Raw genomic sequence first — 24,468 nt, forward strand, 5'->3', positions numbered from 1 at the left:
TTGGATTTTAATGATATATCAAATATAAAATAAGCTAATATTTAAGATGATAGATTAGAAGAAGTCTGCATTCCTCATTGCTCTGTGGTTTAGGATTTAAGCAACAGGAGTACTACTTTGTAGCAAGGTGAATGAAAGAGGGATTTTTATTAAACTCAATATTTGTCAGAGTGCCTTGCAGACTCAGAAATATCAAGGACCATGGCATGCATATATTCTACTGGATGATCTGGATGGAACCAATGTAATCACTAAGGGCATGGGGAAAGGGCAGATGTGATGGCTGAGGTTGAATTGATGTGACAAAGGACTCACAAGCCAAAGGATTCTGGCAGCCTCTACAAGATGAAAAAATCAGGGAAATGGAATCTCCCCTAGAGCCTCCAAAGGAATCATCCACACTGGTAGAATCATCTTAATCCAAGGGAGGTGATACTTGACCTTTGAACCCCAGAATTATAAGACTTTTAATCTCTATTGTTTTGAGTCATTATATTTGTGGTAATTTGTTAAGGCAGTAGTGGTAACTAATACAAATATGATCTATCTCATAGGTTTATGAGAAAGTATAAGTTAAAAAAAGAAAAAGAAAAGCATGCAAAGTGCAAAAGCAGAGTAAGGGGAATTAGAAGATAAATGATGGAAGGTAGTGGTGAAAGGAAGATTACAAATTTTAGTAAGATATTAATAGTAGACATTGAGAAATTGACTTTCTGAATATCAGACTCCCTTTTGTTCTACACATTTTGTCACTACTTGATTAATATATTTTCATTTACCAATAAAGAGTGATAAAAATGGATAAAATGTAGTTTTCATTTGCACTTTTTGTTTTCAATCTACTTCCTTTTTTTGTTGTTGTTCACAAGTAGTAATCATATGTATTTGTGGGGTACATTTTGATAATATGATACATGTATGCATGGAAGGTTAATTAAATCAGGCTCATTAACATGGTAATTATCTCATATCCTTGAACTTTCTTTATGGGGAGGATGTTTAATGTCTCCCATTTTAGTTATTATAAAATATGCAAGGCATTGTTGTTAACTATAGTTACCATGTTCAGCAAGAGATCATTAGAACTCATTCCTCCTGTCTACACAAAACTTTGTATCCTTTAACCAACTTCTCTTTCCCCATTCTCTCACACTGTCACCCCTTTCCACATTCTAGTAACCAATACTTATCACTATTATAAATGTGTAACTTTTTTGTATTACACATAAAAGTAAAAATCATGTGATGTTTATCTTGTTGTGTGTGGTTTATTTCACTTCACATAATTTTCCCCCAGTTTTTTTTTTTTTTTTTGGTTTAACAGTGATGCCATAGGAAAAACTCACAAGAGTGTTAAAATACAGAATAGCTAATGCAAGTGTTACATACATAAACAGGAAGCATGTATTATTTGTGAAAACTGAGGAAATTCTCTGTAATAGGGGTTTAGTGTTCACTGGATTTCAAAGAAATAAGGTGGTGAGAAGTAGATCAGAGAAGGCATGCCTGATAGGGAAGGAGGTGGAGCATGCCCCAAAGAGGAAATTCCAGATGACAGCAGTAGGCAGACAGACTGCTCTTCTTCAGACAGGAACAAAGCAAAGCTGGTATTTGGGTGGCACAGAGGCAAATCCCCTGGTAACGGGAGTGATGTCAAGATCCTTTAGGTCAACCACAGATTTCAGGTGAAAGTTCTGTAAAATGGTGGTCACAAATAAAAACAGTTCCATCCGGGCCAGGCTTTCTCCTGTACACATTCGTTTTCCTGAAAATAACCAAGAGGGAGAGGATAAATACTCCTCGAACAGTATATTTCTGACTTGCATCAGAAGAATACACTATTTGATGAATGATTAGATGAATGGATGAATGGATGTACAGATTGGATGGATGGATAGATGGATGGATGGATGGACAAAGAACAAAAGTTGATTAGACTGAAGGTCACACTTGCTATCTTTCTAATATTTTATCAGCACAACTTATTCAACCAATATTTATTGGTTTATGCTTATTAGCTGAACTCAAAGAACTTCACTAACCATTCCAACATTAAAATGGTTTGGTTTTTTGTTGTTGTTTTGACATTTCATGTTCCTTTCAATCATTTTCCAGAAACACATACTCATTACTTGTGTTCTCTGTTCCCAGTCTGATGTTCCATGATCTTTCCTCCCATTTATCAGATCTGTTTAGTCTCATCAGCCTAAAACATACAATACAGATTCAAGCTTTGTCTCATGCTATTCCTTTTGACTAGGATGCACTTCTCATACTTCTTTCTGATCTTAGATCAAATGTCATTTTCCCATTATACTCTTTATGATTCTTCCAGACAATAATTCTCATCTTCTTTGGTTTTAGTCAGCGACGAAACAGATTATTTGAATTATTATGTTCTATTTTTCTAGCCTTCTGAAATAGGAGTTCCATTAAGGCAGGGCTCAGTCCTTGTCATATTTGTATCTACAGTGCAAGACCTAAATGTAAGCTTGAAGAGCCAAAGAATAAATTTAGACAATGATATGCCAGAGACTCAGCATACAGTTCAGGTATGAAGGGCTCTGTATCCAAAGGAGGAACTAGATGTAGGAATATCAAGGTGCTCTTGTGCCTTTAAAGAATAATCTGTTCTACTCCCACAGTTTGCTGACCCTCATTTACCAGTCAGAAAGCTCTGGCATCCTTGATCAAGAGCAAGTTTCCTACTCTTCTGATTCACTGTCTCTCTTAAAACTCCCTGCCTCTCTTATGAGGGAACTCTAATGTCCTTTTTTCTATTTGAATCCATTAAATCCATTTTATGTCTCACTGTGTGGTATGAGAGAACAGGAAAGATGTAGTTTCTTCCTTTGCCATCAGGAACAGCCAATCACTAGTCATAATGGATTACAACAATCCACTATGTTGTAAACCACAAGTCATATTGGATTACAACAATCTCTTTATTCATCTGTTTGGCTAACCAAGGTGTGGGTCCCTTGGCGGCCCCTTCTGTATTTGTGGATACTTGCATTCCCACAGCTCAGCAGGGGCATAAGAGTCACCACTTGGATGACATTCAACAAAGTTGTGGAGTTATATTCTTTATTAGGGCAGTTGAAGACAGTGGAGATGAATATAATCTTCTAGAAAGAGTTCTGGGAAATGCAGTCATGTATCTTGAGGCATAACTCAATCCACCCTGTCTGTAGTTTTCTTACTTTGCAAAAACTAGGTCAATTTCCCAAGGCCAATTAGTCTGACTCAGTAACAAAGTATCCTATCTGGGAAAGTGCATAGGCACTGAAAGTGTTGCTCCTGATCATGTGCAAAGAATGTGTCTACCAATCCCAAAACAAGCTTTGTGCAAGTTTACCTGATCCCATGAATGTGTTTTTTCCCCAGAAGTACCAGTGGAAATAATTTCTATTACCTGTTGAGAAAGGCATGAAGTAGTCACTCTTCTTGAATTTGCCACTCTCATCCAGGAAATGGCCAGGGTCAAACTTCTCTGGGTTGGGGAATTCTTTGCTGTCATGTAGCACAGATGTCAGTGATACTATTATGGTTGTGCCCTGCAATGAACAGACACAGATAAACCAAGGTGTAAGTAAGTTGTGAAACTAGAGGAAATGTTGGAATTTATTTATGATCAATAGATAAGAGATGTTATGATCTATAGATAAGAAACCCTTGTCCAAAGAAGAGTGTGATATTTCCAGTGAGCCAATCAAGTAATAAAATACATGAGTTGCAAGTCAGTAGCAATGACTTTGCTAAAGTGCCCCCCAATAACATTTGAAGTAGAGAGTATTTGATTACTTGAGTACCAAATCTTCAAGTTATCATCAAGCTTGGATGCTGGTGTCTGCCTCTGCTTGATACTCTAAACCACTTCAGTTTTCACACTGCTTAATGGAATTCTGGTTTAAAATAGATCTCTATTGAATCCTGAAATATCCAGGATATCTCTCTACAGTTTTGCTGGGAATGTAAAAAGGAAATATCAACTATTAAGTGCTTAACATTGTTACAAAATTTGTGTCTTCTGATTTAGAAATATGGGGGAATTTTTTTCAGATGAATATCCCTCAAATGCAGAAGAGATGGTAATTTAAAAAAACAATTTTCAATAATTCATTAAAGATTATTGGTTCATGCTAATGTCTTAAAAATTGTTCCCTTTATATTTTAAAACAGTATGTGAAAATGTGTATTTATTCTGTATTTTTATTAGTGCATCATAATTATATATAATAGTGAGATTTGTTGTCACATAGTCACATCTGCAAATAGAAATGATAGAAGTTGATCAATATTGTTTCCCAGTTTTTCTCTGTTCTCTCCCTTGTGCCCTTTCCCTGGTCCTTTTCATCTATTAGATTATTCTCCCTTTGATTTTCATGAGATCCCTTTCCCTTTTTCTTCCTTTTTCTATATCTGAGAAAAAAACATATGACTCTTGACTTTCTGAATTTTGTTTATCCTACTTGATATAATGATTTCAAGTTTCATCTTTTTTCCTGAAAATGAGGAGGCTAAGGAAGGAGAATCACTTGAACTCAGAAGTTTGAAGCCAGCCTGGGCAATACAGTGAGATCCTATCTCAAGAAAAGGAAAAGAACATGCATGACCATTATATTATAGTCCCAATTTAAATAAACTTGAAATGAATCACCAATTAAATTTTAAGAGCTAACACTTTCAAAATGTGATTAAATTGTGGTCTTGTGCTGGCAAATATTTTTTACATAGGTCATAAAGAACAAATTATAAAAGAAAAATGGAATTGATTCTGTGAATTTTATATAAATTTTAAAAACTGTGCAATGCTTCCAGTCTTATATATTTATTCAGTAGGAAAAGGAAACATAGTCCAACTTAAAGTTTGCACACAAATGTCCATACTTCTTATATTTAAAAGCGCCAAACTAGAAACAACCAAGAGTACATATGTCCTATGAATGGAGAAAAAATTTCTGGTAATTCATGACTGGAAATACTACTGAATAAGAAAAGAGAATGAACTACTGATACATGAAAATGAAGGTGAATCTAAAATATATTCTTCTACATAAAACAGTCAAAGGTACATGAAAACATAAGGGAGACAAGTAGGGTAGAGGAGAAGGTAAGGGTAAAGGGAGGTACTGGGCAATGAAATTGACCAAACTGTGTGATGTTCATGCAGAATTTTAACCCAGTGAAACCAATAAAGTAATTTAAAAAGATTTATATAAAAATAGTATTGTAGAAAGAATAAATAAAGTCAAAATAACCATAGATAAAAGATTTGATAAATTCTGTATGTCAAATTTCATTGTATGATTTGATAAACAAAATCATAGGTACAGAAAACAGATCTATGGTGACCATGAGCTGGAATCAAGGGAGTGTGATTGGTTGTAATAGGTGGACAAAGAAACTTTACAGGGCGATGGAAATATTACACACACACACACACACACACACACACATTTTTTTTGAGACAGTATCTCACTATGTAGCCTAGGCTGATCTCAAACTCATAGGTTGAAGCAATCCCCTCCTAAGTAGTAGAGACCACAGTGTGCACCACCATACCCATACATGTTTATACCTCGATTGTTGTATAATTGCATCATTGTATGTGTTTGTCAAAATCCATGGGACTGTACACTTAAGAGAGTGCATTTTCATGCTGGGAATGTAACACAATGGTATTGTGCTTGCCTAGCATGAATAAGACCATAGGTTTGATCCTCAGCATTGCCAAAAAAAAAAAAAGGGAATTTTATTTTACATCACTTTACTTAGAACTCAATTAAAAATAGAACAATGCATTGTCTCAAAAGTAGATATGGTAAAAAAAAATCTCATTTAACCACATAACACATTTTGGAATTTCCAGGAACAACCGTCTCCACCAGTTAGTGACATAACCTTCCCAAGAATATGTTCCTTCACAATTGTTCTATGCATGTAAGTAAAATAGACCTGGATTTGTTTATGCAACTTCTTATTTTATAAAGATCAAATCAGGCAAGTAGCATTGCCACCATTTTATGATTTCTTGGGGAATAGTTTTTAATCGTCTCTTTTGGTTATTTACAAGATATATAATTAATTGTTGTAAAGGACAATTCTTCTATTGTGCTGCAGAATAGTAGGATTTATTACTGTTATCTAACGGTATTTCATTACCCCTCACCCAACCAAAATGAAGTATTTATAATCCTGTTTAGGAAAATCCTAAAATCTGTGCTGTGCAACACAATAAATTCTTGCCACATGCATAAATTTAAATTAATTTAAACTAAATTGAAATTCAAACAATGGAAGTAAAACTAACATGTCATAATATAAAATAATTAAACTAAAATTCAGTTCCTTACTTGCACTAATTGCATTGGAGTTACTCAACAGGCACATATGGCTAGGGGATATTGTGTGGGGCAGCCCAGAAAGTGCAGCTTTTCTGTCACTCAGAAAGTTCCACCCCACCGTGCTGACTCAGGCCAATCATCAGCAAACCACAAACCACCCAAATCTGTCCTCTCATCTGTTCTTGTATAAACTTATCTAGTAATTTTAATTGAAAATTTGTGACCTACAAAAACTTAAAAAATCACCATCCACAAATAATGGAACACACCATCTTCACTCATTACATACAATGACTGCTTCTACATCACAGTGGCAGAGCTGAGAAGTGGCAAGACAGACCCTATCGAGTAAAAGACTAACTAGAAACTATCTGGTCCATTACAGAAGAAGTTTACCCACTTGTCTGATAGCATTATGCCCACCTAGCTGGGTGGCTCAATCCTGTGATAGTAGAAATTTTATGCAACAGCAGAAGTCTATCATAATCACAGGAATCTATCCTGTGACGGACTCCCTTAAATTATTAAGGAATTCAAATGACTCCATTAAAAACAATGAATGATTAGTATCAGCTATTCAGTGTTGAAAATTCCTGTATTGAATTGTCACATGCAGAAAGGAAAAGGCCATTCTCTTGGGTTCTGGGCTCTCTATACTCCACAGAGACCAGGCATCACATCATCTGCTTGTGTGCTCTATGCTGAATTTAGTGAATTGATTTGGGAGGCTGAGGCAGGAAAACTGCAAGATCATTAGGTCATTTCTTGGGAAAGTCCTCAATTCTCTTTTCTCCAGAAGATGAAAATAATATTTCTAACTTTCCTAAATTCATATTGTTCTTCCCACAATAAAAATAAAACGTTTAGTTATACCATTTTTAATTTTCCTTAGTAATATGCGTTGGGCTCCAGTATAATGGAGTAGCTTGGAGCACACCGACTAGAAAGTCTTTTAAAAATATAGAAACCTTATGTTTTAGTCATTGGAAAGCTGCTGAGATAAAAATTGTTTCCAATATTGCACAGCTCGGGGAAGCTCCCCTTTTGGCTGATGGCTATAGGCAATTTTTAACTGTGTTAGTTAACAACTTTTGATTCAGGGCAGGAGGTGGTGTAGTATTCTGACTTAGCTAGGAGGGCAGGGAAAAACTCTTTCTAGAAGAAGATGAATATCATTTGAAACTGAAGTTTTTATTATATAACTAAACATAGGCAAATATCATTAGGCATTCCAAAGACAGAACAAAGAGGCCACAAAAAGAAGAATGGGAGGATAGAAAGCCAACAAAATTAGTCCAAGGTAGGAAATATGATCTCTCCCTCACTTTATGTGGCCAGCATTACATAGATTTCAGAAACAAGGAAATTTAAAGAAGAAAAACAGGAGAACAGCCTGACACAAATATGAATACAAATGTCCTTAACAAACAGTAGAAGATCAAATCCTTTTGTGAGTATACTTACAATTACATATTTGGGGAGAAAGGGAGACCAAATCATATGACCATCAATATATGATCAACGGAGGCAGAGAATCCATTTGACAGAATTGTACAGTAGTGACGAACAAAATGATACATTATGGGGAAACAACAAACAAAATGAAGAAAAGGAAAACTTCCCTCATGTGATAAAGAATCTCTGCCAAAATGTACATAAAATACAATATAAAATAGTGTGATGTGAAACTTTCACCCCCTGCCAGAGATAATAAATAAATAAATAAATAAATAAGCTCAACATATCAATTCTGTTCATTACTATTGGAAATCCCAGGCAATACTATAATGTAAGAAAGAGAAATTAAGGTCACTAGCATCTGAAAGTAATAAATAAAAAAGTGCTAATCCAGATAACATAGAAGTATACATAAGAAATTCCAAATGAATATAAAGACAAATTATTGCCATGATGAATAAATTTAACAAGAATTCTAGATATAAAGTCATTAAAATAAAAATTATAACTATGTGTCCAAATGCCAAAAACAACAAAATGGAAAAGGCATTGCTTAAATTGTGAATTTATATTAGCTTTTAAAATATTAATTACCTAATTTAAAAAAGCTTTCAAAAAATGTGTAAGCCCTCATTGAAAACAAAATAATATTGGAAAAATAAAGTCCAAATGAAGTGGGAACATATATACTGTTCATAAACCGAAATATTCCACATGTGAAGATGTCACTTGTTTACTAATTGTTCTGCAGATTTAATATCATGCTGAAAATATCCCAGGAGAGTGTTTTAGGAAATTAACAAACTGATACTAAAATTTGTTTGGAAGTGTAAACAGCTGAGAGTAGACAAAACAATCTTGAAGGAGCAGAAGAAACTGGGAAAATTCACACTGCCGGATATCAGGAACAGTTATGGAGCTTGATGACCCAAACTGGCCCAGCACTGAGTCCAACAAACTACTATGTGGATGAGTTTTGTACTTCTCCAATTTTGTGTTGGCACAGAATTGAGATCATACTGCAAACTTGGGAACTTCAGGAGGACTGAAGTGCAACATGGGAGAAGAGTCTTAGTCTTACCTTGGGGATGAAGTAGTTTCTGAATTTAATGTCACAGGTTGTTGCACGGGGCCCACTGGTTGGCAGGAGGTCAATGTATCTCTGGATCTCATGCACGACAGCCTCTGTGTAGGGCATATGGCTCTTGTCCTGTATGCAGGGGCTTCGGTGTCTGCCAATCACATGGTCAATCTCTTCCTGAACTTTAGCTGATAAGATACAAATAAAAGATGATGGAAAGGAGAAAAAAATAGTATTGTGAGCATCTACAAATGAATTAAAACATGAGCTATATGCCCCACATATACCTGGATGAGTAAAAAGATGGACATGTTATCCGTATCTATCTATCTATCTAGGCAATATATACATACATATATATATATATATATATATATATATATATTCATTCAAACATATATAATATGAGTCACATATATTTATGAATCTCCTATAAGCTAGATATTAAGACATAGCCATACAACCTAAATCTATACAAACCTAATGTATGATATCAGATACAAATTGTATGATTAAATGTTTCAAATATGAAATTACCACATAATTAATCCAAGAAATATTGTCATTTCAGAAAAAGCAAGAATAAACTTTAATTTTATACTAAAATAGTATATGACATTTTAAAATTAAATTCTACTAAAAGATATAGATGAGATTGCATATCTTTGTGTGTGTGTGTGTGTGTGTGTGTGTGATTTTCAATGGGACCCTTTTCAATCTCCCACACTTTGATATAGCCTTTTGAATCACTCTAGAAATATCTTTAGAAATATTTATATATCCAAGTAATCATCTATTTATATTTCTTAATTTATCCAATTTTAGAAAACTCTTAATGATTTCTTGGTAAGGAAGATTAAGATTCATCTCTGCTTTTGCAAAATATACACCACAAATAGACACACACACACACACACACACACACACACCTACCTTACATACTTTTCCTCCTTACTGCTTCACCTATATATTTTGATAACAATTCCTAGCTATCAATATGCATTGTTTACACTATTAGACTGGGGCAAAAGGACAATCAGTGTAGGTAATGAATGATTGGGTCAGAAAAATGGGGGCTGATTCAAGAGGAAATAAGTTACTAATACCTCCAAAGCCCCTTTCCCTCCTCCTCCACCTGTCACCCAAGGTTACCTGCCTCCAGGGAATTTTTCCTCCCTATAAGGAGTTGTTAATGATTAATGTCCCCTGTTATCGCTCCCTTCCAACTTGTACCCCTGGATGGCTTTGGTCATGTCCTTGGATTATTTCACATTTTGGCCCACCTTTTGGTCAACAGTCACTAAACTTGGCCCTGATTCTCATCACCAATATCATTATGACCTGATAACTATTGTTTACTATATGCATGTTTCATTCTTTGCACATGTTTAACTTATATTTGAACAATTTATACCAATGTATACCAAGTCCTAATCTTCTAGTTGCTTATTTATATTGTATCCAAATGCTGAGGACAATGTTTCACACTTCTAGTAATAATTTTATAAATATTTAAACTCCAGATTATCACTTTAATTTTTCTTATTTTCTATTACACTTGCTTTATCTCCTTAATATAGACAATGGTTTATTTCCTAAGTCTCGTGCCCAAGACACTCCTCTAAACTCCCATCATAATATATAAGGTCGTCTGATTTCTAAAACCTGTGACGTCCTCTGCCTTGGTTTCAAATATTTGAATGGAACATATGTTTCAGTATTTTTCTTTGTCAGTGAAAAGGAGAATGAATTTGTTTAGCAAATGTGGATCTGAAATTTTCTTTCCTTCCTTCCTTCCTTCCTTCCTTCCTTCCTTTCCTTAATTCTCTCTTTTCTTTTTCTCTCTCTTGTCCTCCCACCCCAGAGATCAAATATAGAGGCCTTCTACCACTGAACCACACCCAGAGCCCTTTTAATTTTATTTTGAGATAACAAGTTGCTGAGGCTTACTTTCAACTTGCAATACTCCAGCCTCAACCTCCTGAGTAACTGGGATTACAGGCATGCACCACCACCAAGCTTGACTCTTATCTTTTCTCTAACCAAAAATATGGCAGTTGTTCTTAAGAACTCTGATGCCATTCTCATTCATAATGCTTTAAATATGACCTGACTTATTTCTGAAAGTTGATATGATTTTAACCATATTATTCTAAAATTCCAAGATCCTCTTTTCTGGAGTGGATGATTTGATTTTATTCACCCATCCAGACACTTGGAATAAATTTTCTACCTTGATGGTGTACATGCAAATATTTCCCTTTGGAGCTATGCATTTTCTGGATTCTTATATCTGATTGTTAAGTTTCAGGAGAGAGAAAAGAGCTAAGAGCATCTGATTTCAAGAAGTGGATTTCTATCTTATTTTCAACTCTGTGCTTTTACCTGTAATCTCTGGGTACTTCAACAGGAGCAGGATTCCATATTTCAGAGTGGAACTTACTGTCTCTGTCCCGGCTCCAAATAGATCATTCACAGTGGTTATCAAGGCTTCAGTGGTAAATTCAGTCTCTTGGTTGTACTTTTCCTAGAAATAATTCAATGCAATTATTTAACAATGAATTTGATATTTAATTATAACAAATACAACGTAACTCAGATTCTTATAAAGTTAAGCCAACATAGAACATGGAGAATACAGTATTATAAAAAGTTACTGTGCATTGTGGTAAACTATAGAGGAGCTGATCAAATCTTCATTTCCTACTCTTTTACTCCTTGTTCCCTAAGGATTCTGTTTATAGCTAGGAAGGCTATGCAATATATTTCTTATGAATAAAATGTTTGTTGGCACCACTTCTCTTTCTTTATTTTTATTCAAAACATAAATGCAAGATATAGGTAAGACAATAATCATTTTGTGATAGCAAGACTTAAGCATGAAGGTAAAAGGTGGTATATTATGTTGACATTTTAGTTCATTTTCTGGTGCTATAAAAGACTACCAGAAAGTGGGTGAATTATAAAGAATAGAAGTTTATTTTGTCCCAGCCCCTCTTAGTTCTGTTACTTACAGAAAACTTTCAGTATTATTTTTGAATGCAAAAAACCCCCCAAAAACCCCACATTCAAATTATAGCATATGGTGAAGGAAAATGTAAGGCATCTGAGTCTCTAATGTTAATGGACTCCTGTACTAACTCTGTTCTGGCCCATTATAAGACTGCATTTTATTTGAGAAGAATAAATTCACTATTTCTAAGATGCGAGTATTGTTTTTCTTATTTGTAGACAAAGATGATCATAATTGATAGAAATATGTAAATTGGGCCCATATTATAGAAGATATAATAATGTAAACCAAGATAATGCAGTTTTCTTCTACTGATATGAAATTTAGTTAGACCCAGGATTTCCACACACTCATTGTTAACTTGAAAATGTGTAAAAGCTAATATATCAGAACATAATAAAATAGATTATAAAATAGAGAATCAATTGAAAAGACAAAATGGGCCTAACAATTGCTGTATTTTTATTGTGAGGTAAAATATAACTTGACTTATAAAAAAAATATAACAATGAATTTACCATTAAATTAACAGTCTTCCCAATGTTCAGTTTGAAATGGCATTATAAACATGAGAACAGAGAGCTTATTATTAACTGTGTGCATAGGATTAAGAAAAGAGTAGGTAACATGCAGATTCTGAGAATAAGAGACCTATCAAATAGAGCTCTCATACATTGGACATTGTAAAAGGAAAGCACTTGATAAGAACAAATAGGGTTGGTTTAGGATGAGGGGATTATTTGGTACAAAAATGACATCAACAAGAGTTATTTAAATATTGACTAAAAGAGATTTTATAATGTAAATATGAAATAACAATAATACATGAACTATATGTAAAATAATAAGTTTTATAACCAGACCATAGGAAAAAGTTTATTTAATGGGGCTTCCGTTATCTCCAGGCAGACTATAAAGTGCCTAATAAGACACAACCAACATTTAGACAAACATTTACTCAATAGGTTCATTTCTTAGAAAAAGTAGCATTTCAAAAAAACTAACTAAAACAGAAATTGGTACCAAGAGTGAGGTCGTTGCTGTGACTAACATAACCTGTTACGTTCAAAAGACTTTGGAATTTTTTGGAATTTGTTGGAGAAATTTTGAGATGTGTAGCAGTACAAGCTGGAAATGCTATAGATTGTTGTAAGCAGAGCTTAAGGGCCAACTGTGGTTTGATCCCAGAAGATCAGAATTCCAGTAGGACTGTGGATACTGAAGACATTATTCAAAAGGTTTTAGAGGAAAAGGAGGACCCTATTTGTATTGGACTAGAAGCCATTCATGTTATGTTCTGGATGAGAAATTGTCTGCATTTTGCCCTTGTCCCAAGACTTCCTGTGAAGCTAATTTTAAAAAGTGAAGGACTTCTTAATCTGGTTGAAGAAATTTCTAGGCAGCATAGCATTCGGACAGAGGCCTGGATATTGCTGGTGGCTTTTAGCCAAGTGTATTGTGTTAATCAGAGCAGAAAGCAGAGCAGAAAGACTTGAAAAACTTGTACTTGAAAGCCTAGATAAAACTGGGGCTAAGGAAGTTGCAGGTGTTAAAGACATTAGCACCACTAAATGCTAAGGACTTTGCTCAGAGACAATAAGAAAGATGGTGGCTTGAGGGCATTTCAGGAATTGATAAGATCATATCCATCTCAGACTCAAGGAAATAAAAGAAAAAACTCTCTAGAGAAGACATAAGAGAGGCACAAGGGAGCCTAGAATGTTTTTCAACATGCTCAGTCACCTAAGTACTCAAAGGCTGCTGCAGCCAGGGTCCCTGATGCTCAGCTACTGCTCAAGATGGTGGCAGACCTTGGCATCAACCCTGTGATGCTGGTTCTGCAGGAATGCAGGATGCTAGAATTAGGGAGTCATGGAGACTTCCACCAAGATTTCAAAGGAAGGCCTGGGAGGCCAGGCAAAGTGAAGCAGGTTGTCCCTGTGGACAGCCCCTGAAAGGGCAATGAGTGGAGATTTGAGGAGAAAGCTAACTTCAGTGGAGACCTCTGAGATTAAGAAATGCCAGTAATGTGGGACATCATCCTTGGAAAAATGCAGAAATTGAGCAGAGACAAGACAACATAAAGGTCACTTGAGCTGCAACCAACAGGGCCACAGAGTGGATCTACACAAGCCTTTTGGAAAGAACATCATGATGCCATATGTCCCAGATTCCAGATGTGGAGCTACAGAACTTGCTTTCCTGGCTGTATTTAAAGTCTTGCTTTGGTCCTATCCCTTCTTTCTATGCCCCTAATTTTGTGAATGTAAATGTTTATTGGGTACCTTTATATATTGGATACTTGTAATCACCTTTGATTTTTACAGGTGCTTACAACACTCAAAACTTGCCCTGAGTCTCAGAGGAGACTTTGAACTTGAACTTTTGAACAGTCTTGGAACTATTGAGACTATGGGGACTCTTGGAAAAGGACAAAATATATATTGCATTGTGAAACAATTGTGAGCTTTTGGGAACCAGGGGTGGAATGTTATGATTTAGATGCAAGGTGTCGCCCCATATCTCACTGTAAAACAATGCAAAAAGGTTTAGAAAATAAATAATTGGGTTGTGAGAGTTTTAAATCAAGTAGTGGATTAATTTTCTGACATGGATTAACTGAGTAACTGAAGGAGGATACGGTGTGGCTAGAGGAGGTGAGCATTGGAGGTATGGCTTTGGGGTATATATTCTGAATCTGATGAGTGGAGTCTCTTTCTCTCCTTCTGAATCATCATTGTGTGGGCTGCTTCACTCCACTGATGTTGGCGGAAAAGTAAAGCAGGGTGGAAATGGAGCCCTGAGGAATGGAGCCTGCTGTCTATGGACTGAGACCTCTGAAACCATGAGCCCCTAAATAAATGTTTTCTCCTCTACAATTGTGCTGGTTGGGTCTTTTTATCACAGTGGCAAAAAAGCTGATTAAAACAACTTTATCTAGATTTCTAAGTAGGAACAGAATCCATGTCATGGATTAAAACACTTAACTATTATTAAGATGGTTGTACTGAAAATAAAGAACATAGAAGATCAGAGGCACATACCTTATCATTGCAATCCCCTGAACATGAATTAAAACATCAGTTCTACAGAGGCAAATTCAGGTGGGAAGAGACTGTAGGGAAATTCTAGAGAACTAGCAAAAAGGTCAAAACTAAAAACCATAGGTTCTATAGTAGAAAGAGAATTAATAAAAGCAGAAGTGTCCAAAAAGTGGTGTCTCAGTGGGGAAGAGGAAGTTCCCATTCAATGAGACAAAAGAATTTCTCACATCAAGTTTAAGGGAAGCAGTTGCCTTTGTCCAGCCCTATCACATTTTGAGCAGAAAATAATCTCAGATGATAAGATACTGTACTTAGAAGACATGTAGAGTTCCACCAGGAGACTTCTCAGCTGATTAACAAATTCAGAAAATGTAATGGGATGCAAGATCATCATACAAAAATCAATAATCTTTCTATACACCAATTATGAATCTTCTGAAAAAGAAATCAGGAAAACAATCCCACTAATAATTGCCTTATAAAACCCAAAATGCCTAGGAATAAATCTAATAGAGGAAGTGACAGATCTCTACACTGAAAATTATAAAACATTGAGCAAAGAAATTAAGGAAGACCTTAGAAGATGGAAAAATCCTCCCATATTTTTGGATAGGCCAAACTGATATGATCAAAATAATCATGTTACCAAAACTTATCTTCAGATCTAATCCAATCCCCTTTAAGATACAAATGACATTCATCAAAGAACAACAACAAAAAATTCCTGAAATTCATACGATGCACAAAAGACCCAGAATAGTCAAAGCAATCCTAAGCTATATAAGAGCATTCTGGAGGCATCACAATAACTGATCTAAAATTGTACAACAAATTAATAGTAATAAAACTATATGGTATCAGCATAAAAACAAACATGAAGACCAATGGAATAGAATAAAAGACATGGAAAAGTTCCACAGAGATGCAGTCATCTAATACTTGACAAACTTTAGAAAAATATACTTTGGAGAAAAGATAACCTTTCAAAACAATGGTGCTGGAAAAACTTGATTTCCAAGTGTAAAAGAAAGAAACTAGATCCTTCTTCTCACTCTACATTAAAATGATTTCAAAATGGAAGTAAGACCTAGGAATTGACTGGAAATTCTGCAACTGCTATAATAAAATGTACGCTCAACAGTCTAACAACATGACACAGGAACTAACTTCCTTACTTAGAATCTTAAGCTCAAGAAACAAAACCAAAAATGAGTAAGTGAAATGGCTTCTACATAGCAAAGAAGAACATGATGATAAAGACTACAGAATGCAGGGGGGGAACTTTTGCTAGCTACTCTTCTGATGGGATTAATATCAAGAATATATAAAGAACTCAAAGGGAAAAAACCCAAACAATCAAATAACTCAATTAATATATTGGCAAATCAACTAAATAGACATTTCTCAAAGAAATTTTAAAAAAGAAGAAAAGAAGCTCAGAAACATGAAGTTGAACTATTATGGGAGAAAACCCCCAGGAAACCTCAGATGAGAGAGTAAAAACATTTAAAGGGGAGAAGCTGTAAAACTTTAAAAGACTCCTTGGTTTTCTTACCTGGCAAACTAAAAATCCCTGATGTTTCCTTTTATCTTTCATATTTTACTCCCCATCCCCCCCACCTTTTCCCTTTCCCTTCTTTTACCTGTTTGACAGGTTCCTGGTACCTGTGCTTTTGGAATACCTAAGACCAGTTAGCCATTTAGTGCACATGCTGTGACTCAGTCTGAATATGGAGGAGAGAAAAAAGCAGATTTGGGGAAAACTCAGGGCAGCCAAAGCACCAGCCAGATTTTTTATTTCAGCCTGCAAAGCAAAGAATAGTGAAGAACATTTGCATTTAATAGTAGTGATTTGAGCACTGGGACAAGGAGTATGGCTAATGTGTGACTTATTTATCATGTTGTAATGGTTAATTTGAATTGTCAGCTTGATTGAATTAAGAAATGCTGAAGATAAGAAATCTCATGGCTGTGTCAGATGCTCATTAAGCTCAAAATTGAAAACATAAGAAATTTCCAACTGCTCCTTGCATGGATTTTCATCACAGGGATGATTCTGTAGAATTTGAAGAATTTCTTCTAATAATTATCTGAATTCCATTTTTCCTGGCTCATATTTATTCCTGCTCAAATCAAAATGTTTCATGAGAACACCCATGCTTATAGCTTACTTGAAAATACATCTCCTTTTCTGTATAAATTAATTTTACTTATACTCAACTAAGTCTTTCTTTTTTCCATACACCTAATCTCTTTGCCATTACACACTTCTGAACCTCTGCATAGACCATTTGACCCACCTGAAAGTCTTTACCCTATTCCTCATTGAAAATATGTCAAGATCTATTCAAATCTTAGAACATGCAGGAAAGTCAATTAGGTGAAATATATAAATATATATATATATATATATATATATATATATATATATATATATATATATAATCAGCTTTTGAAAGATTCATGTGTAAAGCCATACACTGAGTACAAGTAAACTTTTCAGTCTGTATTTTATGGCTCCTATTTTGTTTTATAACTCTCTTACAACTGTTTCCTTTTCACCTTAAGTATGCATATGTATTTCCTGAGGTAGATTATCAATACCTACAGAAGAGAATCCATGTATTCTAGTTTTTTAAAAATAACATTTCAATTTTTCTATGATAATTCATGCAGATCTATAAAGACAGGGTGTGGTTAAAGTGCTTGTCAAGAATGTCTTGCCTGACCAATGAACTATCACTAGTAATGATAGAATTAAGCAAAAAAGCACGAAATGTAGAAGCAATCAGATAACTGAGCTGTTGTTCACATTCTACCTCTTCCATTTTAATCAGGAAGCAGTCGATGAAGTCCCGAGGATTATTAATATCCAGGGATTCTTGGTGTTCCTTTATTTTCTCAAAAAAATACTGTTTCATATCGGCAATATTCTTAAGAAATATTTTGTGACTCCCTGGGAAATAATCAATGAGAGCAGGAAAATTATTGCAGACCTAAAAGATAAAATATTCATTAAATGAGAACATGTAATAAAGATATATAAATCTTATGCCTAGTCCATTTTAGAAACTGTAGCTTTAAAATTTTTAAATGGTGTTCACTTTGAGGGAAATATTTACTGTACATATATAATAATTTCCAAGCTTATAAGAATTGAGGGAAAGAACTTTTGACTAGATAATCACAAATAATAGTCATTTTCTATACTCATACATCATTTTTAGAGATAAAAATAAGTTTTTACAAATTATCTCCTTTTTCAAACAAAAATTTCCCTGCAATTTGGAAATGTAAATTGGCATGAATTACCAAAATTTATATTTTGTAGATGAGGACAGAACTTACAGCAGTATAAAGACATTAGGGTAACCTGACAAACAGCACAATGCTGTTCTCTGCTGTTGCTAGTATGAAGTAGCCTCAGAAATAGAATACTTTCTATAGAACAGGGAGGATTTTGAAAATACCATGAAATACAATTGTGTACAAAGGTCATTAGGGGATTTCCGAGCATCTCACAATAGCTATTTTGAAGATTGCAGAACATGTTCAGCATGGGGTAAAAGTATGTTTGTTCAGGGATTGTACAGAGTAAAAACCAATTATTATATTGACTCTATTACCTTGTCAGCTGGGATCCTAATGAAGCATCAAAGTTCTCTTCTTTATTTAGAGTTTCTGTAACATCTGTACAAGCCTCAATTCTCCCTCCTTAATATCCTAAACGAAGACATTTCTTCCAAGTAAAGTGATGAAATTTCTAAGTGGTGATTGAAGGGCAGCCCTATGAATGAGGAGTCCTTCACAGAAGCCTGGCTGTCTTTGCCATGGTCTGTCTTTGTTCATTCACCAAAGTACTTTATGAAGATTGGGCTTTGGGAGTTATTTGCCAGAGAGCCAATGCACTTTTATATCATCTCTATATGTGGGTATTCATATTCCTGTGCATAAAATAAAGGGCTTAAACATCTCTTCCTGATTCTCACTCCATAACATCAAGCTCTGGACTGGACGTAGTTTACAGACTCATTTCATTGCTTGAACCATTAGCAGTTTTGATTTTCCTGAGGAAAGACCATAAGTGTTTTCTCAGGAAAAAGAAATTTTGGTCTAACCTGGATCCATGGTGAGCTCAGAATCTTGAGGTTTTCATCAAATTTTTCCAAAAAACTTAGCAAATGCTGATCTTTATAATCAAAACGACTATGGAAAACAATGGAGCAGATCACATTGCAGGGAGCACAGCCCAGGTAAAGGGTGGGATCACAGGGAGAGCCTAAAGAATTGGAAACATTAAAAAATTAACATTAAAATATATAAGTGTATGTCTTCAAGGTAACATGAAAAGGTAATTTTAGAAACTTTCAGCAATATCTATCTACAATCTGTTTACTGGGAAAATATTCAGCATGCTAAGTCAGCATATTCCTTGAAACTCAAACTTAAGTTAATTATTCCTTCTAGCTAGTTCATAATGTTTTTTTGAATACTCCATCCAACTCACTGCCATTTTTTAACACATTCTAATCCTAATTCACTTATTTTAAAAAATGTTTTAAAAGATCATTCTTTCAAAAACACCTGCTAATTCAAGTTTGGGAAGAATCGTATTTGTTATCAAACCCTGTAGGTAGTTAAGAATGATATAGATCGAAAAAGTAGTCAGGGACATCCATTTAAAAAAAAAAAAAATATATATATATATATATATATATATATATATATATATATATATGTGTTCATCTTTTGAAAGATTCATGTGTAAAACCAGCAAAGGGAAAGACTAGCACAGCTATGGATGAATTTGTATATCTGTGGACCCAACAAATAAAAGTGGAAAGCATCCATGTTTTATGAGGAAAAAAAAAAACATACGCAACGACATGTGTTTGTTAAAATAAAACTGAGAATTTTTTTAAAATTTTAAACTAAATCTGAAGTAACACAAACAAAAGGCTAAGTTGATAAATAAAATCTATTTTTTCATTTCATAGTGAGAAGGGGACATTAATTTTCCCACCTTGGGAAGTAGTGTCCATCATATCCAATAGCCTTAAATTTAATTTATTTTGACAAATCTGCCCTCTTATGAACTTCTGGGATATTTTTATGAAGCATATATTCATTAATAATTTTTATGATGCATGTATTCACCAATAACTCATTAATAAATTCAAATGTTGACCATCATTATTGTCAATCCTGTCATTTTAAGTGTAAAGAAGTTAAAATATGACAATTTTTTCCCCTTTTTTGTAGGTATTATGCTTAGACAGTCAATATTCCTCCAAAAGCTAGTTTGTGGGATAATTCAGGAATGTTGAGGGGTAAAATGGTTTCATTGTGAGAGTTGTAACAGAAACAGAGGATTAATTCATTGATATGAATCAGCTGGGTATTAACTGGGCAGGTAGAATATGAGTGGAGTACATGGGTCACTGGGGGTGAGCCTTGGGGGTATTTATATTTTGTTCATGGTGAATGGGGTTCTGTCTGCTTTCCTGTTGCCGTACCCTGAGGTGCCTTCCTCTATCACATCCTTCTGCCTAATCTTGAGTCCAGAGGTATGAAGTCAGCTGGCCATGGACTGAACCTCTGAAATTGTGAGTCAAAGTAAACTTTTCCTGCTCTAAATTGTTTTTGTCATTACTTTTCATCAATATGATGAAAAAGCCGACTAAAATGGTGGAGATGTATACAAATGAAATTACAATGAGATGAACAATAAACTTAATTTAGTAAAATGCATCCAAATTCACCACTACAGATTTAATTGTGACTTGATAATAAAAAAGGAAGTGAAAAGAACTCTACAACGAAAATTACAAAGAAGGCAGCAGCCTGGGAACCCACTGAAGAGGGGCGAGATTGAGTGCTGCGGAGTTCTGGCAGCGTAGAGACGCAGAGTTTCAGGTCTTTTGGAGATAGAGGGCGCTAGAATGCGACTCGCATCACTGCAGGGCACCAGATGGAGGACAGAAGTCTGGACTTAATGGAGAAACAGCCCAGTTCCCTCCTCCTCATTAGACACTCCAGCATGAAAACGGGCAGTCGCCATCTTGGAAAATCTACCTCATCAGCCTTGGGCAGTTGTAACAGGCAGTGAGATTGGCATAGGAACAGGTGTGTGAGTCCCAGCCCCTCCCCCCCAGCTGTAACAGCCCCAAATCTTTCTCGCCAGCTCTGGGGGCGTGGCTATCAGAGGGAATAAGACAGAACAGGTTGCTGGCCTCCAACTCCCCTTCTCCACAGCTGTAATGTCTTGGTGACTACCCAACACTTAGTTGATGAGAAGCGCGTGGTAGCCAGGGCACCGCACGCCCAGAGTGAATCCAGGACTGCGAAGAATAGTCCCAGTAATTGGAGCCTGGTGGGCAGGAGAAGTGAGGGGGATAAAGACTGGGAACAACCCAAAGAGATCGGGATTGGAGAGCCACCTGGTGGGGGAGGGAGAACCTCCCCACACACTTTGCTTCCTCACTCTGAGGGCAGAGACTCAACATGGAATGCACAGCACCACCCACTGGAAGAGAAGAAAATGGAATTCTAAGAGTGCATTTTATTCTTTCTTTTTCCCTCCTTCCTTTTTTCTTCTTATCTTTTTCTTCTCTCCTTTTCTCTCTCTCTTTTTTCATTCCTTTTTCTCTATCTCTTCCTCCATTTTTTCTTGTTTTTCTTTCTTCTTCTTCTTTTCTTTTTACTTTTCTTCCTCCTTCTCTTCCTCTCCCAACCTCACAAGCGTTCCTATTTCTACTACATGTAATTTACTAAATGCAAATAGGTGAATGTTTCTATGCTTCTTATTGTCCTCCCAAGTACTTAGCTACCCCAAAATCTGCCACGCGACCAGCATGCTAGCTTCATACTAGAGGTTTCAAACATAGAAGTTAACTAGTGAGATCAAAATAAAGACACATAAAACTCAATTTACCTTTTACTGGCCCAGCTCAGAGACTGCTTCTCCTGGCTCCTGCCTGGAGCCACTTGGCGGTAGCGAGGTTTACACCAAAGACCAGCAGGAGAGGGGAAGAAGCACGCCAGAGAGTGGGCTTTTATTGGGGAACAAAAAAATCAGGGGAAAATTCCATCCAATGAAGGTTGAGGGGGACAGCATTCCAAGGTCAGGGTCAGTGATTGGTTTCCAGGTCAATGGTCAGTCACACACCCACACTGACAAGCCCTTGAACCTGGAAAGGGTGGGCAAAAAACTCTGACACAGCTGGTCTGAGTGCCTCACACCCAGTGAGGGAGGTATCTCACTCATGTACCATAACGGCTTCACACACCAAAATACCTCTTGTCTATTCTCCTATTAATAACTCCCTTCATTTGAGCTCTCCTCCAAAGTAGCTAAGATATATTAACCCTCATATTCTCACATCTTTCCCCCTAAACATAAAGTCCTATGCCTGACCCTCAGTTCTCTATATGCCACCAGAATCTGTATGTGTTTTTTGAAGCTAATTAATTTATTTTAAATTACAATTGAATTCAACATCTCTAGACATTGTCTTCCATCACAAAGAAGAGATCTCGGAATTATACAAAATCAATACAAATCTATAGGAGAAAATAATAACACAGCAATCACACAGAGCTGGAAAGAAACATGAGAAATATGGGAAAAAAGGAACACAAACAATGCGGGACAACTCAACAATAGAGGAGTTATTAGCTACAGCACAAAGAATGTCAGATAAAGATTTCAGGATATACATGCTTAAGATGATCTGGAGTCTCAAGGAAGACCTTTGACAGCAAATGCAGACAATGAAAGATCACTTGGACAATGAATTACATAAACAAATCCAAGAAACAAAAGATCAATTCTACAAGGAGATAGAGGTTATACAAAACAAAACAAAACAAAACAGAAATGAAGGAAATTATAAACCAAATTAAAAACTCAAATTAGAGTATCACCAGCAGAGTCGAACAATTAGAAGTCAGAATATTAGACAATGAAGACAAAGTATATCATCTCGAAAAGAGTCTAGACAGCTCAGAAAGGCTGCTAAGAAACCATGAACAGAACATCCAAGAAATTTGGGATAACATAAAGAGACCAAATTTAAGAATTATTTGGATACAGGAAGGTATAGAGGTCCAAATCAAAGGAATGAGCAATCTGTTCAATGAAATAATCTTAGAAAACTTTCCAGACATGAAGAATAAAATGGAAATCCAAATCCTAGAAGCCTAAAAGACACTGAATGTACAAAACCACAAGAGATCCACACCAAGACACATTATAATGAAAATTCCTAACATATAGAACAAGGAGAGAAATTTAAAAGCTACAAGAGAAAAGAAGCAGATTACATTCAGGAGTAAACCAATTAGGTTAATGGCTGATTTTTCAACACAGACTCTGAAAGCTAAAAGATCCTGGAACAACGTATTTCAAACACTGAAAGATAATGGGTTCCAACCAAGAATCTTGTATCCAGCAAAATTAAGCTTCAGATTTGATGATGAAATAAAAAACCTTCCACGATAAACAAAAGTTAAAATAATTGGCAGGTAGAAAACCAGCACTTCAAATCATCCTGGGCAAAACATTACATGAAGAGGAAATGAAAAACAACAACGAAAATCAACAATGAATGGTAGCACAGTAAAGGGAAAAACTAATCAAAAAAGAAAAACAAATAAAGTTAAATAACAAAAATAAACAAACATGGCTGGAAGTACAAACTGTATCTCAATAGTAAACTTAAATGTTAATGGCTTAAACTCACCAATCAAAAGACATAGGCGAGTAGAGTGGGTTAAAAAAAATATCCAACAATATGCTGCCTACAGGAGACTCATCTGATAGGAAAAGACATACATAGATTGAAGGTGAAAGGTTGGGAAAAATCATACCACTCACATGGACCTCGGAAGCAAGCAGGGGTGTCCATACTCATATCAAATAAAATAGAATTCAAGCCAAAGTTAATCAAAAGGGATAAAGAATGATGCTATATACTGCTAAAGGGAACCAATCAACTACAAGACATAACAATCATTAATATATATGCCCCAAACAATGGTACAGCTATGTTCATCAAACAAACTCTTCACAAGTTCAAGAGACAAATAGACCACAATACAATATCATGGATGACTTTAACACACCTCTCTCAACACTGGACAGATCTTCCAAACAAAAGTTGAAGAAAGAAACTATAGAACTGAATTACACAATAACTTAGACTTAATTGACATAAATAGATTATATCAACCAACATCAAGCAGATACACTTTTTTTCTCAGCAGCACATGGATCCTTCTCAAAAATAGACTATATATTATGCCATAGGGCAACTCCTACCAAATATAAAGGAGTAGAGATATTACCATGCATTTTATTGGATCATAATAGAATGAAATTGGAAATCAATGATAAAATAAGGAAAAAAATTCCTACATAACATGGAGAATGAACAATATGCTATTGAATGAACAATGGGTAACAGAAGACATTAAGGAGGAAATTTAAAAATTCTTAGAGATAAATGAATACACAGACACAAC

General features: G+C 35.3%; 1 protein-coding gene across 2 annotated transcripts in view; it reads right to left on the reverse strand.

The window, feature by feature from the left end:
- Positions 1 to 1,583: 1,583 nt before the first annotated feature.
- The window catches only part of LOC114081533 (cytochrome P450 2C18-like), a 32,195-nt gene continuing 9,310 nt past the window's right edge, over positions 1,584 to 24,468 (reverse strand). Inside the window, exons 4-9 of one of the 2 annotated variants that reach the window (XM_071610700.1) lie at positions 19,062 to 19,222; positions 17,763 to 17,939; positions 11,272 to 11,413; positions 8,887 to 9,074; positions 3,416 to 3,557; positions 1,584 to 1,765 (exon numbers count right to left, since the gene is read on the reverse strand). In XM_071610700.1, the coding sequence (XP_071466801.1) occupies positions 1,584 to 1,765; positions 3,416 to 3,557; positions 8,887 to 9,074; positions 11,272 to 11,413; positions 17,763 to 17,939; positions 19,062 to 19,222 (992 nt within the window). The remainder of the gene's footprint in view (positions 1,766 to 3,415; positions 3,558 to 8,886; positions 9,075 to 11,271; positions 11,414 to 17,762; positions 17,940 to 19,061; positions 19,223 to 24,468) is intronic. The other variant, XM_071610699.1, reaches the window with a different exon arrangement.

The sequence above is a fragment of the Marmota flaviventris genome, chromosome 4, assembly GCF_047511675.1.
Source record: "Marmota flaviventris isolate mMarFla1 chromosome 4, mMarFla1.hap1, whole genome shotgun sequence".
In the NCBI taxonomy this organism is placed as follows: domain Eukaryota; kingdom Metazoa; phylum Chordata; class Mammalia; order Rodentia; family Sciuridae; genus Marmota; species Marmota flaviventris.